This window comes from Dendrobates tinctorius, unplaced genomic scaffold (assembly GCF_039654945.1).
Source record: "Dendrobates tinctorius isolate UK_male_01 unplaced genomic scaffold, ASM3965494v1 ptg000167l, whole genome shotgun sequence".
Classification (NCBI taxonomy): Eukaryota; Metazoa; Chordata; class Amphibia; order Anura; family Dendrobatidae; genus Dendrobates; species Dendrobates tinctorius.
This window is the reverse complement of record NW_027361834.1, coordinates 1904023-1923290: the sequence shown is the minus strand read 5'-3', so window position 1 is coordinate 1923290 and position 19268 is coordinate 1904023. Positions and strand designations below refer to the sequence as shown.

General features: G+C 44.7%; 1 protein-coding gene across 1 annotated transcript in view; it reads right to left on the bottom strand.

Annotated features, from left to right (window-relative positions):
• BTD (biotinidase) overlaps nucleotides 1-19268 on the bottom strand; it is a 59858-nt gene that overhangs the window by 8151 nt on the left and 32439 nt on the right. Inside the window, exon 3 of the mRNA XM_073550721.1 lies at nucleotides 18613-18762. Within this exon, the coding sequence (XP_073406822.1) occupies nucleotides 18613-18762 (150 nt within the window). The remainder of the gene's footprint in view (nucleotides 1-18612; nucleotides 18763-19268) is intronic.

The following is a 19268-nucleotide window of genomic DNA, read 5'->3' as shown; positions in this document are numbered from 1 at the left end:
CACACACGGCTCCACTCTGCACACCCCATACACACACAGCTCTGCTACATCCACCCTGTAAACCCCCCGACCCCACACAGAAACTTTACCTCATCCAGCATCATGACAACCAGCACGTCCTGCAGACGAGGCTCCTAATCATGTGACCCCTGACTCCTCCCCTCCTGTGACCTCATCACAGGTCCTGTGCGCACAGAAAAGGACTTCATTGCAGGCAGGAGGGCGAGGAGGGGGTGCATGGGGGGTGGCGGCTCAGTGCGGGATCAAAAACGGGACTATCCCGCGAGAATCGTCACGATTGGCAGATATCACGGTCTGACCTGCCGGGCCCTTTACTCTCCCCGGGCCCAGTTGCAGTGGCGACCGCTGCGACCCTGGTAGTTACGCCCTTGCCTATACCATAGGCTGACTGGTGAATTTTAGTCTGGGGGCAAGCACAAAGCACTGGCCCACAAGTGGCGACCTATCCTTACTGCTTGTTCATACGCTGTATTTACGTCGTATGTGCCGGCATACGCCGTTACGTTCTATGGCCCAGAAGTATCGCAATACTTCCGGGCCATAGAACGTAATGGCTTATGCCGGCGCATGCGCAATAATGATTTTATGGTTTGTCCACAGTTGGGCAAAGCATACTGCGCACGCGCGAGAGGCCTTTTCAATGCGCACGCGTGGCAACTCTACAGGATCTGTGATATTCACAGATCATAATACGTACAGCAAGCCGAGGAGGGGGGAGAGAAGGAGAATAAGCCTCGCCCATCGGACCGGACCGCGGAGATTTACATACACCACAGGAGAGCTAAAAACGGTATTTATGCATCAAAGGTGGGGAGTCAGGGGGTATCTAAAGTACTGCTATAATGCTTATGTGACACTAAATTGAATATTTTTACATCATATCACAAAAAAAGGGTGACAGATTCCCTTTAATTACACAGAATAACACATACTGAAAATGACTTTCATTTCCCTCTGACTCAGGATATGTGCCCTACCTGTTACCTAAATTGAACCCCTGCCTCTCTCCAAACATCTAAGAAGCAGAGAGAGACCCTATTATAATCCTACCCAATTGCCTGCAGCTACTCACTCCTCCGTGTAGGTCCTTCAACATGCTGTGGGTTAGACTTCAGCAGCCTCCTCAGAGGGGCTGCACTGTCTGCTTCCTGCCCTCTGATTGGTGAAGGAGCATACTTCAGTCTCTAGTGACTGCTTCTCCATCAATTAGATTTGCTATTCCTTAATCTGATGCTGGTGAACCCTGGGACGTCTCCCAGCAAGCTCACAAGTTCCTCTCCGGCAGGTAGCAGTGCAGTGAGGCGCATGTCTTCAGCAGAATGGCAGTGTATGGCATGCTGAGATGCTGATCATTTACAGTTAGGCTCCCTTCACACATCATGGTGATTCCTGAACAGGAAAAAAACAGTACTGGTGAGATCCGTGGTCCGTGTGCCATTGGTATGTACGTTTGCGACATTCATGTTTCTGTTTGCTGTCCATGTGCCACATCCCTGTAGCATCCGTGTGCCATGTACTGGCACCTGGGAAAAGCACTACACGTGCTGAAGGCAACTCCCATCATTGTCGTCTGGTCTCCCTGAGATAAGCGCGACCATGTGACAAATGATGGGAATTGTATTCAGCACCCTCTCTGTACATCTTGCATAAAATAAATAGTAAAAAAGAAAAACGGCGTGGGCTCCTGCATAATTTTTTGAACCAGAATATGGAAAGCCGACCGCTGGGGGCTGATGTTAATATTGTGGGAAAAGGCCCAATAGTTATACATGCTCCCAGGCTATTAATAACCGAACACATCTTTTTGTTTAGCCTTTACTGGTTATTTTATGGAAACCCCCTCCCAAAAAATGATGTGGGGTCCCCCCTATAATCAAAAATCAGCAAATGCTAAACAGAGTTGTGGGCTGATATTAATAGCCTAGAAGGGGCCATGGATAGTGGCCCCCTCCCAGACTGAAAACATCAGCCCTGGGCTGCCCCAGAATTGGTGCATCCATAAGATGCGTAAATTCTGGCGCTTAGTCTCATTCTTCCCACTTGCCCTGTCTTGGTGGCAAGTGAGATAATTGGGTTGATGTCAGCTGACATTAAGCCTAGGGGTTAGTAATGGAGAGGCATCCAAGAGACGCCCCAATTACTAACCCAATAGTAAGTTTCTAAATAAACACGCAGCAAGAATAAAATCCTTTATTTGAAATACTCCCCAACCATCTTTTTCCTATTTATTACAGTATAAATTAAAGATAAAAAACACCATATTCCTCACCTGTCCAACGATAATCCATTTGTCCCACGCCGTAATCCATCTCTGCTTCATCTGGATGCCAAACTGAGAGATGGCATGATGCGACCATTCAGTCTGACATCCAGGAGACACTGAGCGTCAGAGTGCAGCTGCAGTGACGTCATTGAGATCACTGAAGCTGTGGGTCCCACTGGCAGCTCATTGTGAGCAGCCCAATTAACTGTGGTGACCTCAATGAGATCACTGCTAGCATCATGAGAAATTTCTCATGGTGCTCGCAGTGACGTCATGAAGGTTACCGCAGAGATGGATTACGGCATGGGAGAAATTGATTATCGGACAGGTGAGGAATATATTTTATTATTTTCATTTTTACAGGAATAAATGGAAAAAACATAAGGGTGGGTGTGTTTATTTCAATTAAAGGACTTTCTTCTTATTGTGTCTTTTTTACAATATGAATATGGAGTTAGTAATGGTGGCATCTTATAGACACCTCTCCATTACTAAACCCTAGGTTTGATGTCAGCTTTGTATTATCAGCTGACATCAACCCAAACCATATTACCCCATTTGCCACCACACCAGGACAAGTGGGAAGAGCAATTCTATGTGCCAGATTTGGCACATCTTATTGATGTGCCATTTCTAGGGCGGCTGATGTTGGTAGCCTGGATGGTGGGGGGGGAAATCTCCCTGGCCCCCTCCCAGGCTACTAATATCAGCCCACAGCTGTCTGTTTAGCCTTTGCTGGTTAGCATTTATAGGGGGACCTACGCCATTTTTTTCTGGGGTCCCCGTAAACTAACCCATAGAAGGCTAAGCAAACAGATGTGAGCAACTATTATGTTATTAATAGCCTGATAACCTTTTGGGATATTGTCCCCTTTCTCAGATTGGTAACATCAGACCCCAGCCATACGGGAGTGGGGCCTGCCAATTGCCACTTCAGCTGGATATGCGTCTAGCTCCCTGTGCTGCAATACACTTTGCCGGCCGGAGGCTGAAAGCTGACATCGGCATGAGACACACTGGCATCGCAATGGCGGTTACATCATGCTTCGCCATAGCAGGCATGGTGATGTCAGCTGCCAGGTTCAGTGACGTCACCACTTGTCACTGAGCCTGCGCGCAGCTTGTCATTCATTCCCCAGTAGTTTCCGGTCGAAGCGGCTGCATTAGCAGCGCTCCGGTTGTAAACTGATTAACCCCTGAGATAGATTTACACCATGGGACTTGACTGTAAGCCGAATAGGTATGGGATATTGTTGGTTTATTATTTTTGTTTTATTACAGGAGAACAATGGCTTCGATAAGGGATTAGGCGTATAATAAAGATTTAAAAACTGTGTAGTGTATTCTTTCATTAAAATACTTTGTTCTTATTGTGTGTAAAAGATGCGCCTTTTCTGGGCAGCTGTGGGCTGCTATTTTTAGGCTGGTGGGGGCCAAAATCAATGGCCTCTTACCAGCCTGAAAATAGCAGCCCCCAGCTGTGAGCTTTAGTCAGGTTGGTTGTCAAAAATGGGGGGTCCCCACGCTGTTTTATTTATTTACTTAAATAATTAAAAAGACAGCGTGAGGGCCCCTCTATTCTTGAGAACCAACCTTGCTGACGCTGACAGCTGGGGCTTGCAGCCCCCAGCTGGAGTTCTTCCAGGTTGGCTCACAAAGAGGGGGACCCCACGTTGGGTTTTCATTCATTCATTCTCTCCTGCTCACGCTGTTGCCAGCAAAGCAGGAGAGAAAAATGACAGCCGCCTTCAGCACCAGACGCCGGGGAACAGCGCTTACTGTAGCGCTTCTTCCCCGGCGGCCGTCCGTGTGGTCCTGATGCGACACACGGTTGCCACATGGATGTACAACGTATACACACGCACAGCTCCGGTACCGATTTTTCCGGTATCGGAAATATCTGGACGTGTGAGACTAGTCTTACATGAAGTTTGCCAGTGCCATATGGTGAAAAACATCCACATGCCATGATGTTCCCTGCTCCAAACTTAACTGTTGGTATGGTGTTTTAACATGGTGTGTATTATGGCATCGAAAGAATTCAATTTTGGTTTCATCTGACCAGACTATATTCCCCCAGTATTTCAAAGGTTTGTCTAAATGTTGTTGAGCATACTTTAAACATGCTTGAACATGCTTTTTGTTCAGCAATGGAGTCTTGCGTGGTGAGCATGAATAAAGGTTATGGAGGTTAAGTGCATTACCGTACTTATTCCAGGTTTTTCTGTAGCTTTTCGCAGGTGTTCCTTGGCTCTTGGACAACTCTTCTGATAATTCTTTCCTCTTCTCTGTCTAAAATCTTGTGTGGAGCAACTGGTCATGGCAGGTTTATTGCAAAATGATGTTCTTTCTACTTCATGATTATGGCCCCAACAGTGCAGGAATTTTCAGTAGTTTAGTAATTATTCTGTCAATGTAATCATTACGTTTTGCAACAATAAGGCTGCAGCGGTATTGAGGCACATCACTGATTTTAACCATCATGAGCAGTTTCTTGTGTGGCACCTTGGTAACGAGGCCATCAGTTGAACCAGCTGATATTTTTCAGTAAGAGGCAAGATTGCTTTCCAATTACTGATAGATTTCAGCTGGTGTCATTGTAAGGGTCGGCCAGGACTATAGTCGTGGCCAGACACTAAAAGCATCAGTGTCCAGGCCTTCCCTCACAGAAAACTGCAATCCACTGTTCGGCATACCTGCATCTCCATATTCGGGTGCCCCTGGGCACTTCCTAAGGGTCGATGGCCCCTCTCCAAGGAGATTCCCGGTGAATGAGACACAGTACACGGTAACTTGAACAGTTTCTTTACTGATAACTTCACACAATGTATCCAGAGCTGGCACATCATAGGTTACACATACGTTTTTACTTGCTTCCTCAGCTTTCCCTACATTGCTGATGCTTCTATACGGCACATACCCGGACAATCTTAGACTGCTTCCCAGCTGGCATAATCTCTCCATGATGACAATTCCTTCTGCCTGTTTTGCCCCAGACTTGAAATCATCCACCACCTGGTTCAGCTGCCTCTGGTAAAGCATCCGACCCGTCTGTGCTGTTCCCTGTGAAGCTCCAGCATTTTTCTGTTCCTCACTCCATCTGACTCCTGCCCTAATAGCGTCCGCCCAGTCTACGAGTCGCCACATCTTCTCTTTCTGCTTTTGGTCCACTGAACTGATGCCCAGTAACTGTGGATAAACCGGGACTATAGCTGCTAAACGTTGCGTGGCTGCCAAGCCGTCCTGGGCCTATAGCCCATGTGGACACTGTGGGCACCCTGGCCCCATCTGAACTAACTTCCGTCTCACTTAACCTTAACTCCTGGCAACCCCTCCTACACTTAACTGTTATGATTGAGTCACCGTAGGAGGCAAAAACAGAAATACTAGCTAAGTCCTGAAAACCAGAGAAGTTGGCAACTATCAGATTGCAGACCCCTGAACCTATCAACACAACTAGCAGTAGCCGTGGGGGGTTCCTACGATGACCTAGACCCCTCGATCACAGCCGGAGAGATACATAGGCCTAAAGAAGGAAAAGGGAAATCTAACTGCCCCAGAGCAGACCCCAAAGCAATAGGCAGCCCCCACACATATAATGACGGTGAAGCAAGATGAAAACACTTACACAGACAGAAAGACAGGCTGAGCAAAGACGGGGCCCAAAAACTACCTAGATAGGAACGGATAGGAAGGCTGCTGTCTGCAATCTGCCCAAACCCTATCAGAGACAAAAGCCAACAAGCTGATATAAAAATGGCCCTGAAGCAACTAAGCTTCAAAAACTAAATCAGCGCTCAGGTACTTTCAGAAGACAGAGCTCAAGGAACACTGCACACTCCAGCAGGGAGTGGCAGAATCCAAAAAGCAAGAAAAACAAAAACAAATCTTAAATGCAAAAGGCAAAACAGAAAACTTAGCTTTAGGAGAGCAGGAATCAGACTGGTGTCCAAGAGTCCACAGAGAAATCACCTGCAGGGCAGAAAGGGCGTAGGCTGCCTTAAATCCAGTCAGTGACACTCAGCCAATCGTCTTCATTAGTCCCAGGTGTCTGATAATCAGGCTCACTACCTTCCTTCACTAGAATAGGGAGTTCACCAGGCCTCAGTGACGGAGGGGAAAATGAATTCACAACAGTACCCCCCCCTTGAGGAGGGGTCACCGAACCCTCAACAACGCTACCAGGGCGATCAGGGTGAGCCCGATGAAAGGCACGCACCAATCTTTTGGCATGAATATCAGAGGCAGAGACCCAGGAATTATCCTCCTGACCATAACCCTTCCACTTAACCAAATACTGGAGTCTCCGTCTAGCCAGACGGGAATCCAGAATTTTCTCTACCTCATATTCCAAGTTACCTTCAACCAATACAGGGTCCGGAGGTGCCACCTCAGGCACAACTGGCTCATTAAACCTCTTCAACAAGGACTTATGGAACACATTATGGATCTTAAATGTGACAGGAAGAGCCAAACGAAAAGAGACCGGATTAATAATCTCCAAAATCTTGTAAGGTCCAATAAATCTAGGCTTAAACTTAGGAGAAGCCACCTTCATAGCAATATTTTTTGATGATAACCACACTATATCACCAATCTTAAACTGGGGACCAATGGTCCTATGTCGATTGGAAAACCGCTGGGCCTTTTCCTGGGAGAGAGAGAACTTATCCACCACTTGGTCCCAGATCTGGTGCATTCTCTCCACCACAGTGTCAACACCTGGGCAGGCAGAAGGCTCCACCTGCCCTGAAGAAAATCGAGGGTGAAAACCAAAGTTACAAAAAAAAGGTGACATCAAAGTGGCAGAACTAGCTCTATTATTTAAAGCAAATTCGGCCAAGGGCAAAAATGAAACCCAATCATCCTGATCAGCGGAAATAAAACATCTCAAATACGACTCCAAGGTCTGATTTGTTCTCTCTGTCTGCCCATTGGTCTGAGGGTGAAAAGCAGAGGAGAAGGACAACTGAATTCCCAACTTGGAACAGAACGTCCTCCAAAATTTAGACACAAATTGAACTCCTCTGTCAGATACAATGTTCTCAGGAATCCCGTGCAAGCGAACCACCTGTTGCAAAAACAGAGGCACCAACTCAGAGGAAGATGGCAACTTAGGGAGTGGTACAAGATGAACCATCTTAGAGAACCTATCACAAATCACCCAAATAACAGTCATTCTTTGAGAGACCGGCATATCAGAGATTAAATCCATTGAAATATGGGTCCATGGCCTCCTGGGGACCGGCAAAGGCATCAACAACCCACTAGAGCGAGAACAAGATTTAGACCGGGAGCAAGTCCCACAGGACTGCACAAAATTCCTGACATCATGAGACAAGGTGGGCCACCAAAAAGAGCGACTCACCAGATCTCTAGTACCAAAAATACCTGGATGACCAGCCAATGCAGAGCTATGAACTTCAGACATCACTCTCTTCTTCCACTGGTCAGGAACATACAACTTTCCACTGGGGCAACGCTCAGGTTTGTCCTCCTGGAACTCTTGCAGAGCAAGTCTCAAATCGGGCGAGATGGCAGAAAGAACTACCCCTTCGCCTAAGATGGTGGCAGGCTTGGTCACCACAGGAGAATCAGCAAAGAAACTCCTAGAGAGGGCGTCTGCCTTGACATTCTTAGTTCCAGGAAGGAAAGAGACCACAAAATCAAAACGTGTAAAAAACAAGGCCCACCTAGCCTGTCTAGGGTTCAAGCGTTTAGCCGACTCTAGGTAAATCAAATTTTTGTGGTCAGTGAGGACCACAACTTGATGTTTGGCTCCCTCCAACCAATGTCTCCACTCCTCAAATGCCCATTTCATGGCCAACAGTTCCCGATTCCCCACATCATAGTTACGTTCAGATGAAGAGAACTTACGGGAAAAGAAAGCACAGGGATTCATTTTAGATGTTACCGGATCCTTTTGGGACAACAACGCTCCTGCACCAATCTCAGAAGCATCCACCTCTACCTGGAACGGGAGTGAGACATCAGGTTGCCGCAGAACCGGGGCGGAGGTAAATCTACGCTTCAGCTCCTGAAAGGAAGCAACCGCCTCCGGAGACCAATTCAACACATCCCCACCCTTCCTGGTCAGGTCAGTCAATGGTTTGGCAATACTAGAAAATTTTGCTATAAATTTCCGATAAAAATTAGCAAAACCCAAAAACTTCTGGAGGGCCTTCAAAGAAGTGGGCTGAACCCAATCATAAATGGCCTGTACCTTGGCCGGGTCCATTTCAATATTTGACGGAGACAAAATAAATCCCAAAAAAGAAATTCTCTGTACTCCAAAAAGGCATTTTGATCCTTTGACATACAGAGAATTCTCTCTCAAGATCCGGAACACAGTCCGAACATGTTCCACATGAGAATCCCAATCCTTGGAGAAGATCAAAATATCATCCAGATAGATAATCAAAAATTTATCGACAAAGTCTCGGAAAATATCGTTCATGAAGCACTGGAAGACAGAAGGGGCATTAGTGAGCCCAAAAGGCATCACCAGGTACTCAAAATGTCCCTCCGGAGTATTAAACGCCGTCTTCCATTCATCCCCCTGCTTAATGCGGATAAGATTATACGCCCCCCTGAGGTCAAGCTTAGTAAACCAGCAAGCACCTCTGACTCTAGAGAATAGATCCGAAATCAGGGGTGACGGATACTGATATTTAATAGTAATTTTATTGAGGGCACGATAATCAATACAAGGCCTTAAAGAACCATCCTTCTTGGCCACAAAAAAAAACCCGGCACCTAAGGGTGAAGAGGATGGTCTAATATGACCCTTCTCCAACGCCTCCTTAATATAGGACCGCATAGCCTCGTGCTCGGGTACAGATAAATTGAAGAGCCGACCCTTAGGAAATTTACACCCCGGGTTTAGTTCAATTGCACAGTCATAACTCCTATGAGGAGGCAAGGACGCAGACTCATTCTCACTAAATACATCATAGTAGTCCGCCAAATAGTCAGGAACCTCATGCGACTGAGGAGAGGTGGAAAAAACCGGAGCTTCACTAAAGGTACACCGGCAACCCCAACTCACCACAGACACAGACTTCCAATGCAAAACTGGATTATGAATCTGCAACCAGGGAAACCCCAGAACAACGGCATCATGCAGACCATGCAACACCAAAAATCTGCAGTTTTCTTGGTGGTCTGGGGCGACCCGCATGACCAACTGGGCCCAAAACTGAGGTTTATTTTTAGCCAGAGGGGTAGCATCGATCCCCCTCAAAGGGATAGGCGTCTGCAGAGGTGTCAACGGAAATCCACAACGTTTAGCAAAATCCAAGTCCATTAGGTTTAGCGCTGCTCCCGAATCCACAAAAGCCTTGGCGGAAAATGTGGACAGGGAACAGATCAGAGTAATCGCCAAAAGAAACTTAGGCTGAACCCCACCAACAGAAAACGTGTGTGCAAAGCGTTTCTCACGTTTAGGACAAACAGAAATAACATGTGAGGCATCTCCACAGAAAAAACACAGCTTATTACACCTTCTGAATTCCTGACGTTGCGCCTTAGACAAAACTCTATCACATTGCATAGGTTCAGACGTCTGTTCAACCGGTGGCAACACCTCTCGTGTAATCCTGCGTTCACGTAAACGCCTATCAACCTGAATGGCTAAAGACATAGAATCGTCCAGACCAGAGGGAACAGGAAATCCCACCATAGTTTCTTTTACGGCTTCTGACAAACCCTTCCGAAAGAGAGCAGCCAAGGAACTATCATTCCAGGTAGTAAGGACCGCCCACTTTCGGAACTTTTGACAGTACAACTCTGCAGATTCTAGACCCTGGTTCAATGCTAACAGGGTCTTTTCAGCCTGATCAATAGCATTAGGTTCATCGTACAGCAACCCCAAGGCTTGAAAAAATGCATTCACATTAGTCAGAATAGGGTCATCTGGTTTCAAAGAAAACGCCCAATCCTGGGGATCGCCGCGCAGCAAAGAGATGACAATTTTAACCTTCTGCGCGGGGCTCCCTGACGAGTTAGGCTTCAAAGCAAAAAATAATTTACAATTATTTTTGAAACTCAAAAATTTAGATCGATCCCCAAAAAATACATCAGGTGTGGGGATCTTTGGTTCAACAGCATGTGAACGAGCAAGATAGGCGGAAATTCCTCGCACTTCAGCAGCGAGCTGCTCCACACGATCAGACACTTGCTTTATCTCCATTGAGAGAAAAAAAAATTCCCCCTACGGCCTCAGAGATATAGAGGAAAGAATATACACTTTTTCTTTTTTTTTTTTTTTTTTAAAAACCACAATTCTTTCCTGCTATTGAGTACCCCAGGATCTGCGGTTGGGCGGGTGATTCTGTTATGATTGAGTCACCGTAGGAGGCAAAAACAGAAATGCTAGCTAAGTCCTGAAAACCAGAGAAGTTGGCAACTATCAGATTGCAGACCCCTGAACCTATCAACACAACTAGCAGTAGCCGTGGGGGGTTCCTACGATGACCTAGACCCCTCGATCACAGCTGGATACATAGGCCTAAAGAAGGAAAGGGGAAATCTAACTGCCCCAGAGCAGACCCCAAAGCAATAGGCAGCCACCCACATATAATGACGGTGAAGCAAGATGAAAACACTTACACAGACAGAAAGACAGGCTGAGCAAAGACGGGGCCCAAAAACTACCTAGATAGGAACGGATAGGAAGGCTGCTGTCTGCAATCTGCCCAAACCCTATCAGAGACAAAAGCCAACAAGCAGATATAAAAATGGCCCTGAAGCAACTAAGCTTCAAAAACTAAATCAGCGCTCAGGTACTTTCAGAAGACAGAGCTCAAGGAACACTGCACACTCCAGCAGGGAGTGGCAGAATCCAAAAAGCAAGAAAAACAAAAACAAATCTTAAATGCAAAAGGCAAAACAGAAAACTTAGCTTTAGGAGAGCAGGAATCAGACTGGTGTCCAAGAGTCCACAGAGAAATCACCCGCAGGGCAGAAAGGGCGTAGGCTGCCTTAAATCCAGTCAGTGACTCCACTCAGCCAATTGTCTTCATTAGTCCCAGGTGTCTGATAATCAGGCTCACTACCTTCCTTCACTAGAATAGGGAGTTCACCAGGCCTCAGTGACGGAGGGGAAAATGAATTCACAACACTTAACCCTATACTAATAAAAACTCTATATACTAGAGTGCTCCCCTGTTGTGAATTCTCTTGATCTGACTTCTGAGTAGGGGCTCCCTCTGGTGGTTACTGCGGGTAGTGGAGCTGGCTGGGTTGACAGAAGTCTGCCACCTGACGACAATGATTGGAAGTCAGGGGTTACTGACTGGGAGGATATAAGTGAGCAGGCTTCCCTCAGTTGCTGCTGGTGATTGGTTTCTTCCTGTGCATTTTGAGGTCTGCTGTCTCCTGCCTGATCCTGCATTTTTCAGTTAAGTTGTTCATTTGCTAATCCTTTGCCTCTGATCTGGTTTTGCCTCTTTCTGCTTTGCTGTGAGGGCTCAGCGTGCTCCCTGCTGGGGCAGTGCTGGACCCCGCTCCAAATGTTACAGCTTGTGTCAGTTTTTCAGTCCCGATAATTAGTCTCTTTTGCTTTGCTGCCAGTTCACACCAGAATGCTGATATAGTGGGGGAGAGGTCGTGAGACCTCATTGTTTTTTGTACATCAGATGTGTTGGATTTTTTAGGGTTTTTGCGTGATTGCAGACAGTGTCTTTCCTTTCGTATCCCATCTAGACAGTTTGGGCCCCATCATTTGCTCAGTCTATTTTCTGCCTGTGTTTGTGCATCCTCTTGTCTCACCGACAATAAATGTTTGGGGGCTATTTCTTTGGGGTTGTACTCCGGGGCAGTTTAGATTTCACCTTTCTTGCTTTAAGCTTAGTTAGTTCTCCGACTGTGCCGAGGAGTCTAGGGCATCGTAGGTACGCCCCACGGCTACTGCTAGTTGTGTTGTTAGGATTAGGGGTCTGCAATCCGCTAAGTTACCAACCTTTCTGGTTTCCTGGTGGCCTAGCCTTTTCCTGCCATCCTCCTCCGTGACCTATTCATAACACTCCCCCCTCTAATGTCCAAAAGGGTGTACTACGCTTTCCCTATCTATAACATAGCATATTACAATGTAACACAACATATTTACAGCACATGGTAACACATTTCACAGTGTGGCAATACCATTAATTCTGAGTGGTAATACATGACAGCATGTAGCAGTACCACCAGTTATTAAAGAAAAACACTAAGAATATTAGAGGAGAAAGAGCAAGGCAATAATATAATTCCACCCATCATTACTTTCCAAGACTTTTTACACCTGTCTTGCTTCATGTGTTCACTACTTTTCCCCTGTGTCATTTCTTATTATTACACATAACCTAATTTAGGGACAATTGGACATCTGTGGTTTGATTTCTTTGGGTGTGTGAATTTGATGAGTTATTACTGACATCTGGTGATAATGTCATGTCAATATCACCTTTAGAAATAGATTTACTTAGAAAATTGGTGATGTGTTCAATACTTATTTCACCTGCTGTATACACCAGGATGGAGAACATGGATCCCAGGATGGGGAACATATATGCCAGGATGAGCCCAGGATAGAGACATATATACCTTCAAGAGCCTCAGGAAGAGGGACATTACAACATAAAAAAAGGGAGCAAACATGTCTGTATAGGATTTAGAAAGATACAATGACCCATTCAGCTGACTAACAGGCAGGGGAGGAACCAGGTACAAATTTTGCGCTGGGGCCCATCGGACTCTTGTTATGAAACAGGTGGCTGCCAATATAATCTGTGGTCTGGTGGCCCAAAGCTGCTGCTAAGGAAACAAACTAAAAAGGTCACATATCCCTCTGCCCCCCAGCCTGCCTTTGCCTTATACACATTAGGCTGTTGGCCGAACCCATTGATATCAGCGAGTTTGGCCAACATTAATCTAATGTGCATTTGGGACTGTAGCGGAGCTCTAACGCTGATTATCAAAAAATATGAAAGTCTTGGACCGACTTGAAGAAAGCAAATAACTTAAATCAACCTGGAATTGGAATGAACTAAGAATCCCACATTAACCACCTCGTCTCAATATACAATAACCCGCCCCCTCCATTTCTTTAGGTTTAATATAGACAATACCTAATCAGTACATCATTGATGTTCTATAGACAACTTTGGAATTTTGCTGAACTCTTAATTACTTAATTATCTTAATAACACGTGGATCAATAATCCATTGTGTCTCCATTACTACAAACATCATCATCTGCTGTTTAGAAAAAAACCCAATAAAAGAAAATAAGAAAATGGATAAAAGAATGTAGAAGTTACAGGAACTTGAACTTCTGCCAGCCTCTTCTTGTATAGACCAAAGGCACTGGTATAGTCTTAGGGTACCGTTACACCTAGCGACTCACCAGCGATCCCGACCAGCGATATGACGCGGTCAGGATCGCTGGTGCATCGCTAGGTGGTCGCTAGTGAGCTGTCACACAGGCAGATGTCACCAGCGACATCGCTGGGGACGGGGGTCGTTACTTACCTGTCAGACGCGGCGATCCTGCGTTCTCCCGCCCGGCTCCACGCGTCGCTCGTCGGCGCCACAGGAAGCCCAGCAGGAAGTGACCGACGAGGAACGGTCCAGGAGCTTCTCGCGCGATCAGCGATAACCAGCGGGGGAGCCGGTCGGAGGTAAGTATCACATGCAGCGATATCGCTAGCAATATCGCTGCTGTCACAAAATCGGTGCCTTTACAGCGTTATTGCTAGCAATATCGCAGTGTGTAACGGGGGCTTTAGGACTTGTGCACACATTGCAGATTTGCCATGCAGATTTGCTAGCAAAACCTGGAGCAATCCTGAAGCCAGGAAAGTGAATGAGAAACCAGAAGTGTCATGCACATGTTGCTTATTTGTGACTTGCAGATTTGGTGCAGAAAATAATCTGCAGCATGTCAATTCTGTGCATTTTTGCCCTGCGTTTTTTCCCCATTGACTTCACTCAAAAACTTATCAAAAACCGAGCATTTTTGCAGCTGCATTTTTCTTGCCAAGTGATGATGCAGAAATTTCTGCATCCATTTACTCAATGTGTGCACATAGCCTTATACTTTGGATACAATCCCAAGTAATTCAGGATTATATTTGTTTTCTCTTTAGTATTCATTTTAAATTTCATTTTTCTAAAACCACAAAACATAGGAAAGGACATATTTCAAAAGGAAGAGCAAAACTTTTTGAAGAGATCGTCAAAAAGATAAAAATAGGAAAAAAAAAAGTGGGCAGATTAATTTGCAGAATCCATATCACATTATAATATGTCATTCTGGAATTGCAGTGCCAGAGAGTTTGTGGTTTATTAAAAGTTTATTAGGGAATTTCTAGGTAAATGTACCATAAAAAGTCTGTACCGGTAATTATATTCTAATTATTAAAATTATAAAATGTAATATAATATACACTACACAATTAAGATTACTACCGTATTAGTTGTCATGTAACGCTATAGGAATAAAGTTACAGATCATTTTGACACTTGGGGGAAGCAGGGAAGAACCTCTTGATGGATGCAACAGTTTGTCGTTGACATGTTACTTTCTTTTATCGTCACTTAGACAAACAAAACCAAGAACACAAGCGCAGCACCCAATTTAACATACTGTGCCTCTAAAGCATTCCTTCCCTTTGATGTTAGTAATGATCTTAGACAAGCCATGTTCTCGCTGAATCAAAGCTTCAGGGTTGTGTTTATAGACTGTAAAATTTCAGCCTTTTATCTTCAATGTTACCTACTCAGCCCGCTCAATGAATGACACCAGGTAGATCTGAGAACGCTGGTCAAATATGGTATACAAGTTTATTTAATCTGATGGGGATACTAAATGAGCTGCATTTTATTATTATTATATAGCGCCATTAATTCCATGGTGCTGTACATGAGGAGGGGTTACATACAAAGTTATAGATATTGTTACCAGTAAACAAATTTACAATGACAGACTGGTGCAGAGGGGAGAGGACCCTGTCCTTGCGGACTTACATTCTACAGGATAGTGGGAAGAGACAGAAGGTCGGGGGTGCAGCAGCTCTGGTGGTTTTGAGACGGCAGCTCGGGCGGTGGTGAGGCGTAGGAATGGTTATTGCAGGCTGTAAGCTTTCCTGAAAAGATGGGTTTTCAGGTTCCGTTTGAAGGATCCAAAGGTGGTGGCTAATCGGACGTGTTAAGGCATGGAGTTCCAGAGGATAGGGGATATTAGGGAGAAATCTTGGAGGCGGTTGTGTGAGGATCGAATAAGTGTGGAGGAGAGTAGGAGGTCTTGGGAGGATCGAAGATTACGTGAGGGAAGATATTGGGAGATTAGTTCAGAGATATAGGGAGGGAATAGGTTGTGGATGGCTTTGTTGGTCAGTGTTAGCAGTTTAAACTTAATTCGTTGGTGAATTGGGAGCCAATGGAGGGATTTGCAGAGGGGAGAGACAGGGGAGTAGCAAGGAGAGAGGTGGATTAGTCGGGCAGCAGAGTTGAGGACAGACTGGAGTGGTGCAAGAGAGTTAGCAGGGAGGCCACAGAGGAGAGTGTTACAGTAGTCAAGGCGGGAGATGATGAGGGTATGTACAAGAGTTTTAGTAGATTGAGGGCTGTGGAAGGGACGAATTCTGGAAATATTTTTGAGTTGGAGGCGACAGGAGGTGGCAAGAGTTTGGACGTGTGGTTTGAAGGACAGGGCAGAGTCGAGAGTTACTCCGAGGCAGCGGATTTCAGGTGCGGGAGCGAGCATGATGCCATTTACAAGTAGGGCTACCAAAATATACCCGTATGGAATAAGAGACGTTAAATAGCCCAATCTGTGGCGTCTGGACTTATCCTAGTCCTGGGTACCCTAGATCCAAGCCATCAGACGATCAATGGTGTTTGCAGCAAGCCACATGCCCAATGAGCTGAGGTTTATGACATGTCTTATTATTCAAGGGTCCAGGTCCCAGTAGAAGCGTTGTGCTAAACGTGAAATGGCCATGGTACATTTTTTGCCACTCTCCTTGCACGCCGCCTTTATGTCCCAAACATTGCAGTAAAGGACTGATTTTAAGTAAATGGTGAATGTCACATTTCTTTTTCTCTGACATGTTTGCATATCAGTTTTTTGCGGAGCACCACAATATTCCCAGTGAATAGACCGTAAATGTTCACAGCAGGGTGAATAATTTATTTATTACACAGTGCTATGGTGGTGAAGACTGTTTTTATTTGAGGGGTCATACTAAGTCTATACACCTCTTTTAAAATGTTGGGGTTTTTTTTATGCGACAAAAAAAAAAAAATCATACCAGGAAGAATCATTTCAGAACTTTTTATACTTTAATGTCACCCACAATCTGTACAATTCAATTGCAAAATAAACTGAAATCTTATTGGGTGGAAAAAGAAAAATACAGAGCTAAAATAATGTGGTTGCATAAATAAAAAAAAAAAAAAAGTATTAAGTACATTAAGTACCCTTTGGATTCATAACAGCATTGAATCTTTTTGGGTAGAAGTCTATCGGAAACACACATATACAGTTAGCAAGCTTTGCCCTCTCTTCCTTACAGAAGTATTTCACATCTGTCAAATTGTCAGTGCATCTCCTGTGTACAGTGACAGGTAACCTTATAGATTTTCAATTAGATTTAGGTCTGGACTCTGCCCGGGTCATTCCAAAACTTCAATATTCTTATAGTGAAGCCATTGTTTTGCTGAATTGGAGGTTTCCTTAGCGTCGTTGCTGTGCTGAAAAATGAAATTCATCTTTAATTTTTTAGCAGAGGCCTGAAGGTTTTGCAGCAAAATTCTTATTTGGAACTATTCATAATTCACTTCATCTTGACTAAAACCCCAGTTCCAGCTGCAAAAAAACAACCACAAACATAATGGTGCCTCCGCCATGCTTCACTGTGAGTATGAAGTTCCTTGTTGATGGACAGTGTTGACTTTGTGTCAAACATACCTTTTGGAATTATGGCCAAAAAGTTCAACCTTGGTCTCTTCAGACTTTAACATGCTTGACCATATGCAAAATTAATGGAGGATTTTTTTTTTTTTTCAAAGCTCAGCTCGGATTTTTTTCTTTGTAAGGCAGGTGTCACACTTGCGAGTATGATGTGAGAAACTCACACGAGTCTCACGCAACAATACCCGGCACTGAAGCCAGCACTCGGGACCGGAATGTACGGCTGCATGTATTTCTATGCAGCCGCACACTCCGGTCCTGAGTGCCAGCGGCAGTGCCGGGTATTGATGCAAGAGACTTGTGCATGTTTCTTGCATCACACTTGCAAAGTGTGACCCCAGCCTAAGAAAACGCTTCTGCCTTGCCATCCTACCTCACAGGTCAAACATATGAATAATACAGTAGATTGCAGCCACATGTAGTACACAACCAGTACTTGCCAGAAATTTCTGCAGCTCCCTTAATGTCGCTTGAGGCCTTTTGGCAGCCTCACAGACCAAATTTTCTTCTTGTCTTCAATTTTTGAGAGATGTTCAGTTCTAGGTAATGTCACTATTATGCCAAATTTAAGCCACTTCTTGCTGACTTGTCTTCATAATGTTCCATGGTATATCCAATGCCTTGAACATTTTTTTCTTTTGTTTTTTTATACCCTTCTCCTAACTGATCGCTTTTAACAATGAGACCTCTTTGCGGTTTTGTAAGCTGTTTAAAAGGACCATGGCTTTTGAAGTAAAATGCAAATAACAATGTCAGCAAAATCCTATTTAAATAGCTAAACTTTATACGAAGTTAATCAGAATCACTGCAAACGATGACAGCTGTGTACCAACTACTGTTTAGCATTAGTTTGTATGTGATTTTCTAATTCTTAATACAACCACATCCTCAATTATAAGATTCCACTTTATTTTATAGCTTTGTTATTTTCCCCCTCAAAATGATCTCAGTTTTCTTCTTTTGTCAATTAATTTGTAGATTATTGATGACATTAAAAAGATGGAAAAAATTCTGAAATTATTCTTCTCAGGATGATTTTTTTAATTTTTTTTTTTACTTAGTCTATATTTTACAGTCCAGCCAGCATGCCCAATACTTCTTTCCCTGGATTCCACACAAACTAGATAGTTCAACTAATGTGTACAGGCACACCTAGCAATTTACTAGGATTAAAGGACCATTTTTTTTACTGGGAAAAAGTTTATAACTGCAGGCTCAGACCTCTTTAGGAATACATGAAAATATCAAGAATAACTCATGTATGGTACATGTGACAGGTAGCACAGAAAATAAGAAGATCAGTATAGATCTATAGTGCAAAGCTTAAAGATAATACTGTAATTAGCAATATAAGCTTCTAATAGGCTCTAACCTCAGTATCCGGAAACTTGTCCGGCTCATGACATGGGTTCCATGGTCGCAAGTTTGGAGGAGGAAGGTAATCCAAGAACGGATAGATGGATGATCTGCTGTAGTTAAAGCCATGGATTCCATCTTCGGGAAAGACAATAATTTCAACACCCTGGTATGAAAAAAAACCAAAAAAAAATTGTCATGAAATGCATTCCATTCAACACTTAACTAAAAATGTTGGAGCTGAGGGTGTGACCTATTGTGCACGTGGTGAAGACGTGTCTCCGGAGAGCTCCCTCTGCACTCATCCTGTTGCGCGATTTTGGGGAGAAAAGACTTCTTTTAAGGCCGGGATCACACATGCGAGAAACTCTGACGAGTCACGCATGTTAATACCTGGCACTGCCGCCGGCACTCAGGAGCGGAGGGTGCGGCTGCATGTATTGTACTTCTCCCAGCATCTGCGCACTGCAGGACTCTGCTCTGCACTCAACAGGGCAGAGCAGTGCGCCTGCGCAGGAGCCACAACAGGAAGGAAAGAAGAGGACGTCATCGTATGAAGATGAGAGGCGCCGAACCTGACCGCGACGCCCATCGGATTGGACCCCCAGTGAGTATAATCTAACTATTTTTTTCTTATCCTTCAGGTTACATCGGGGGGGCTTATCTACAGCA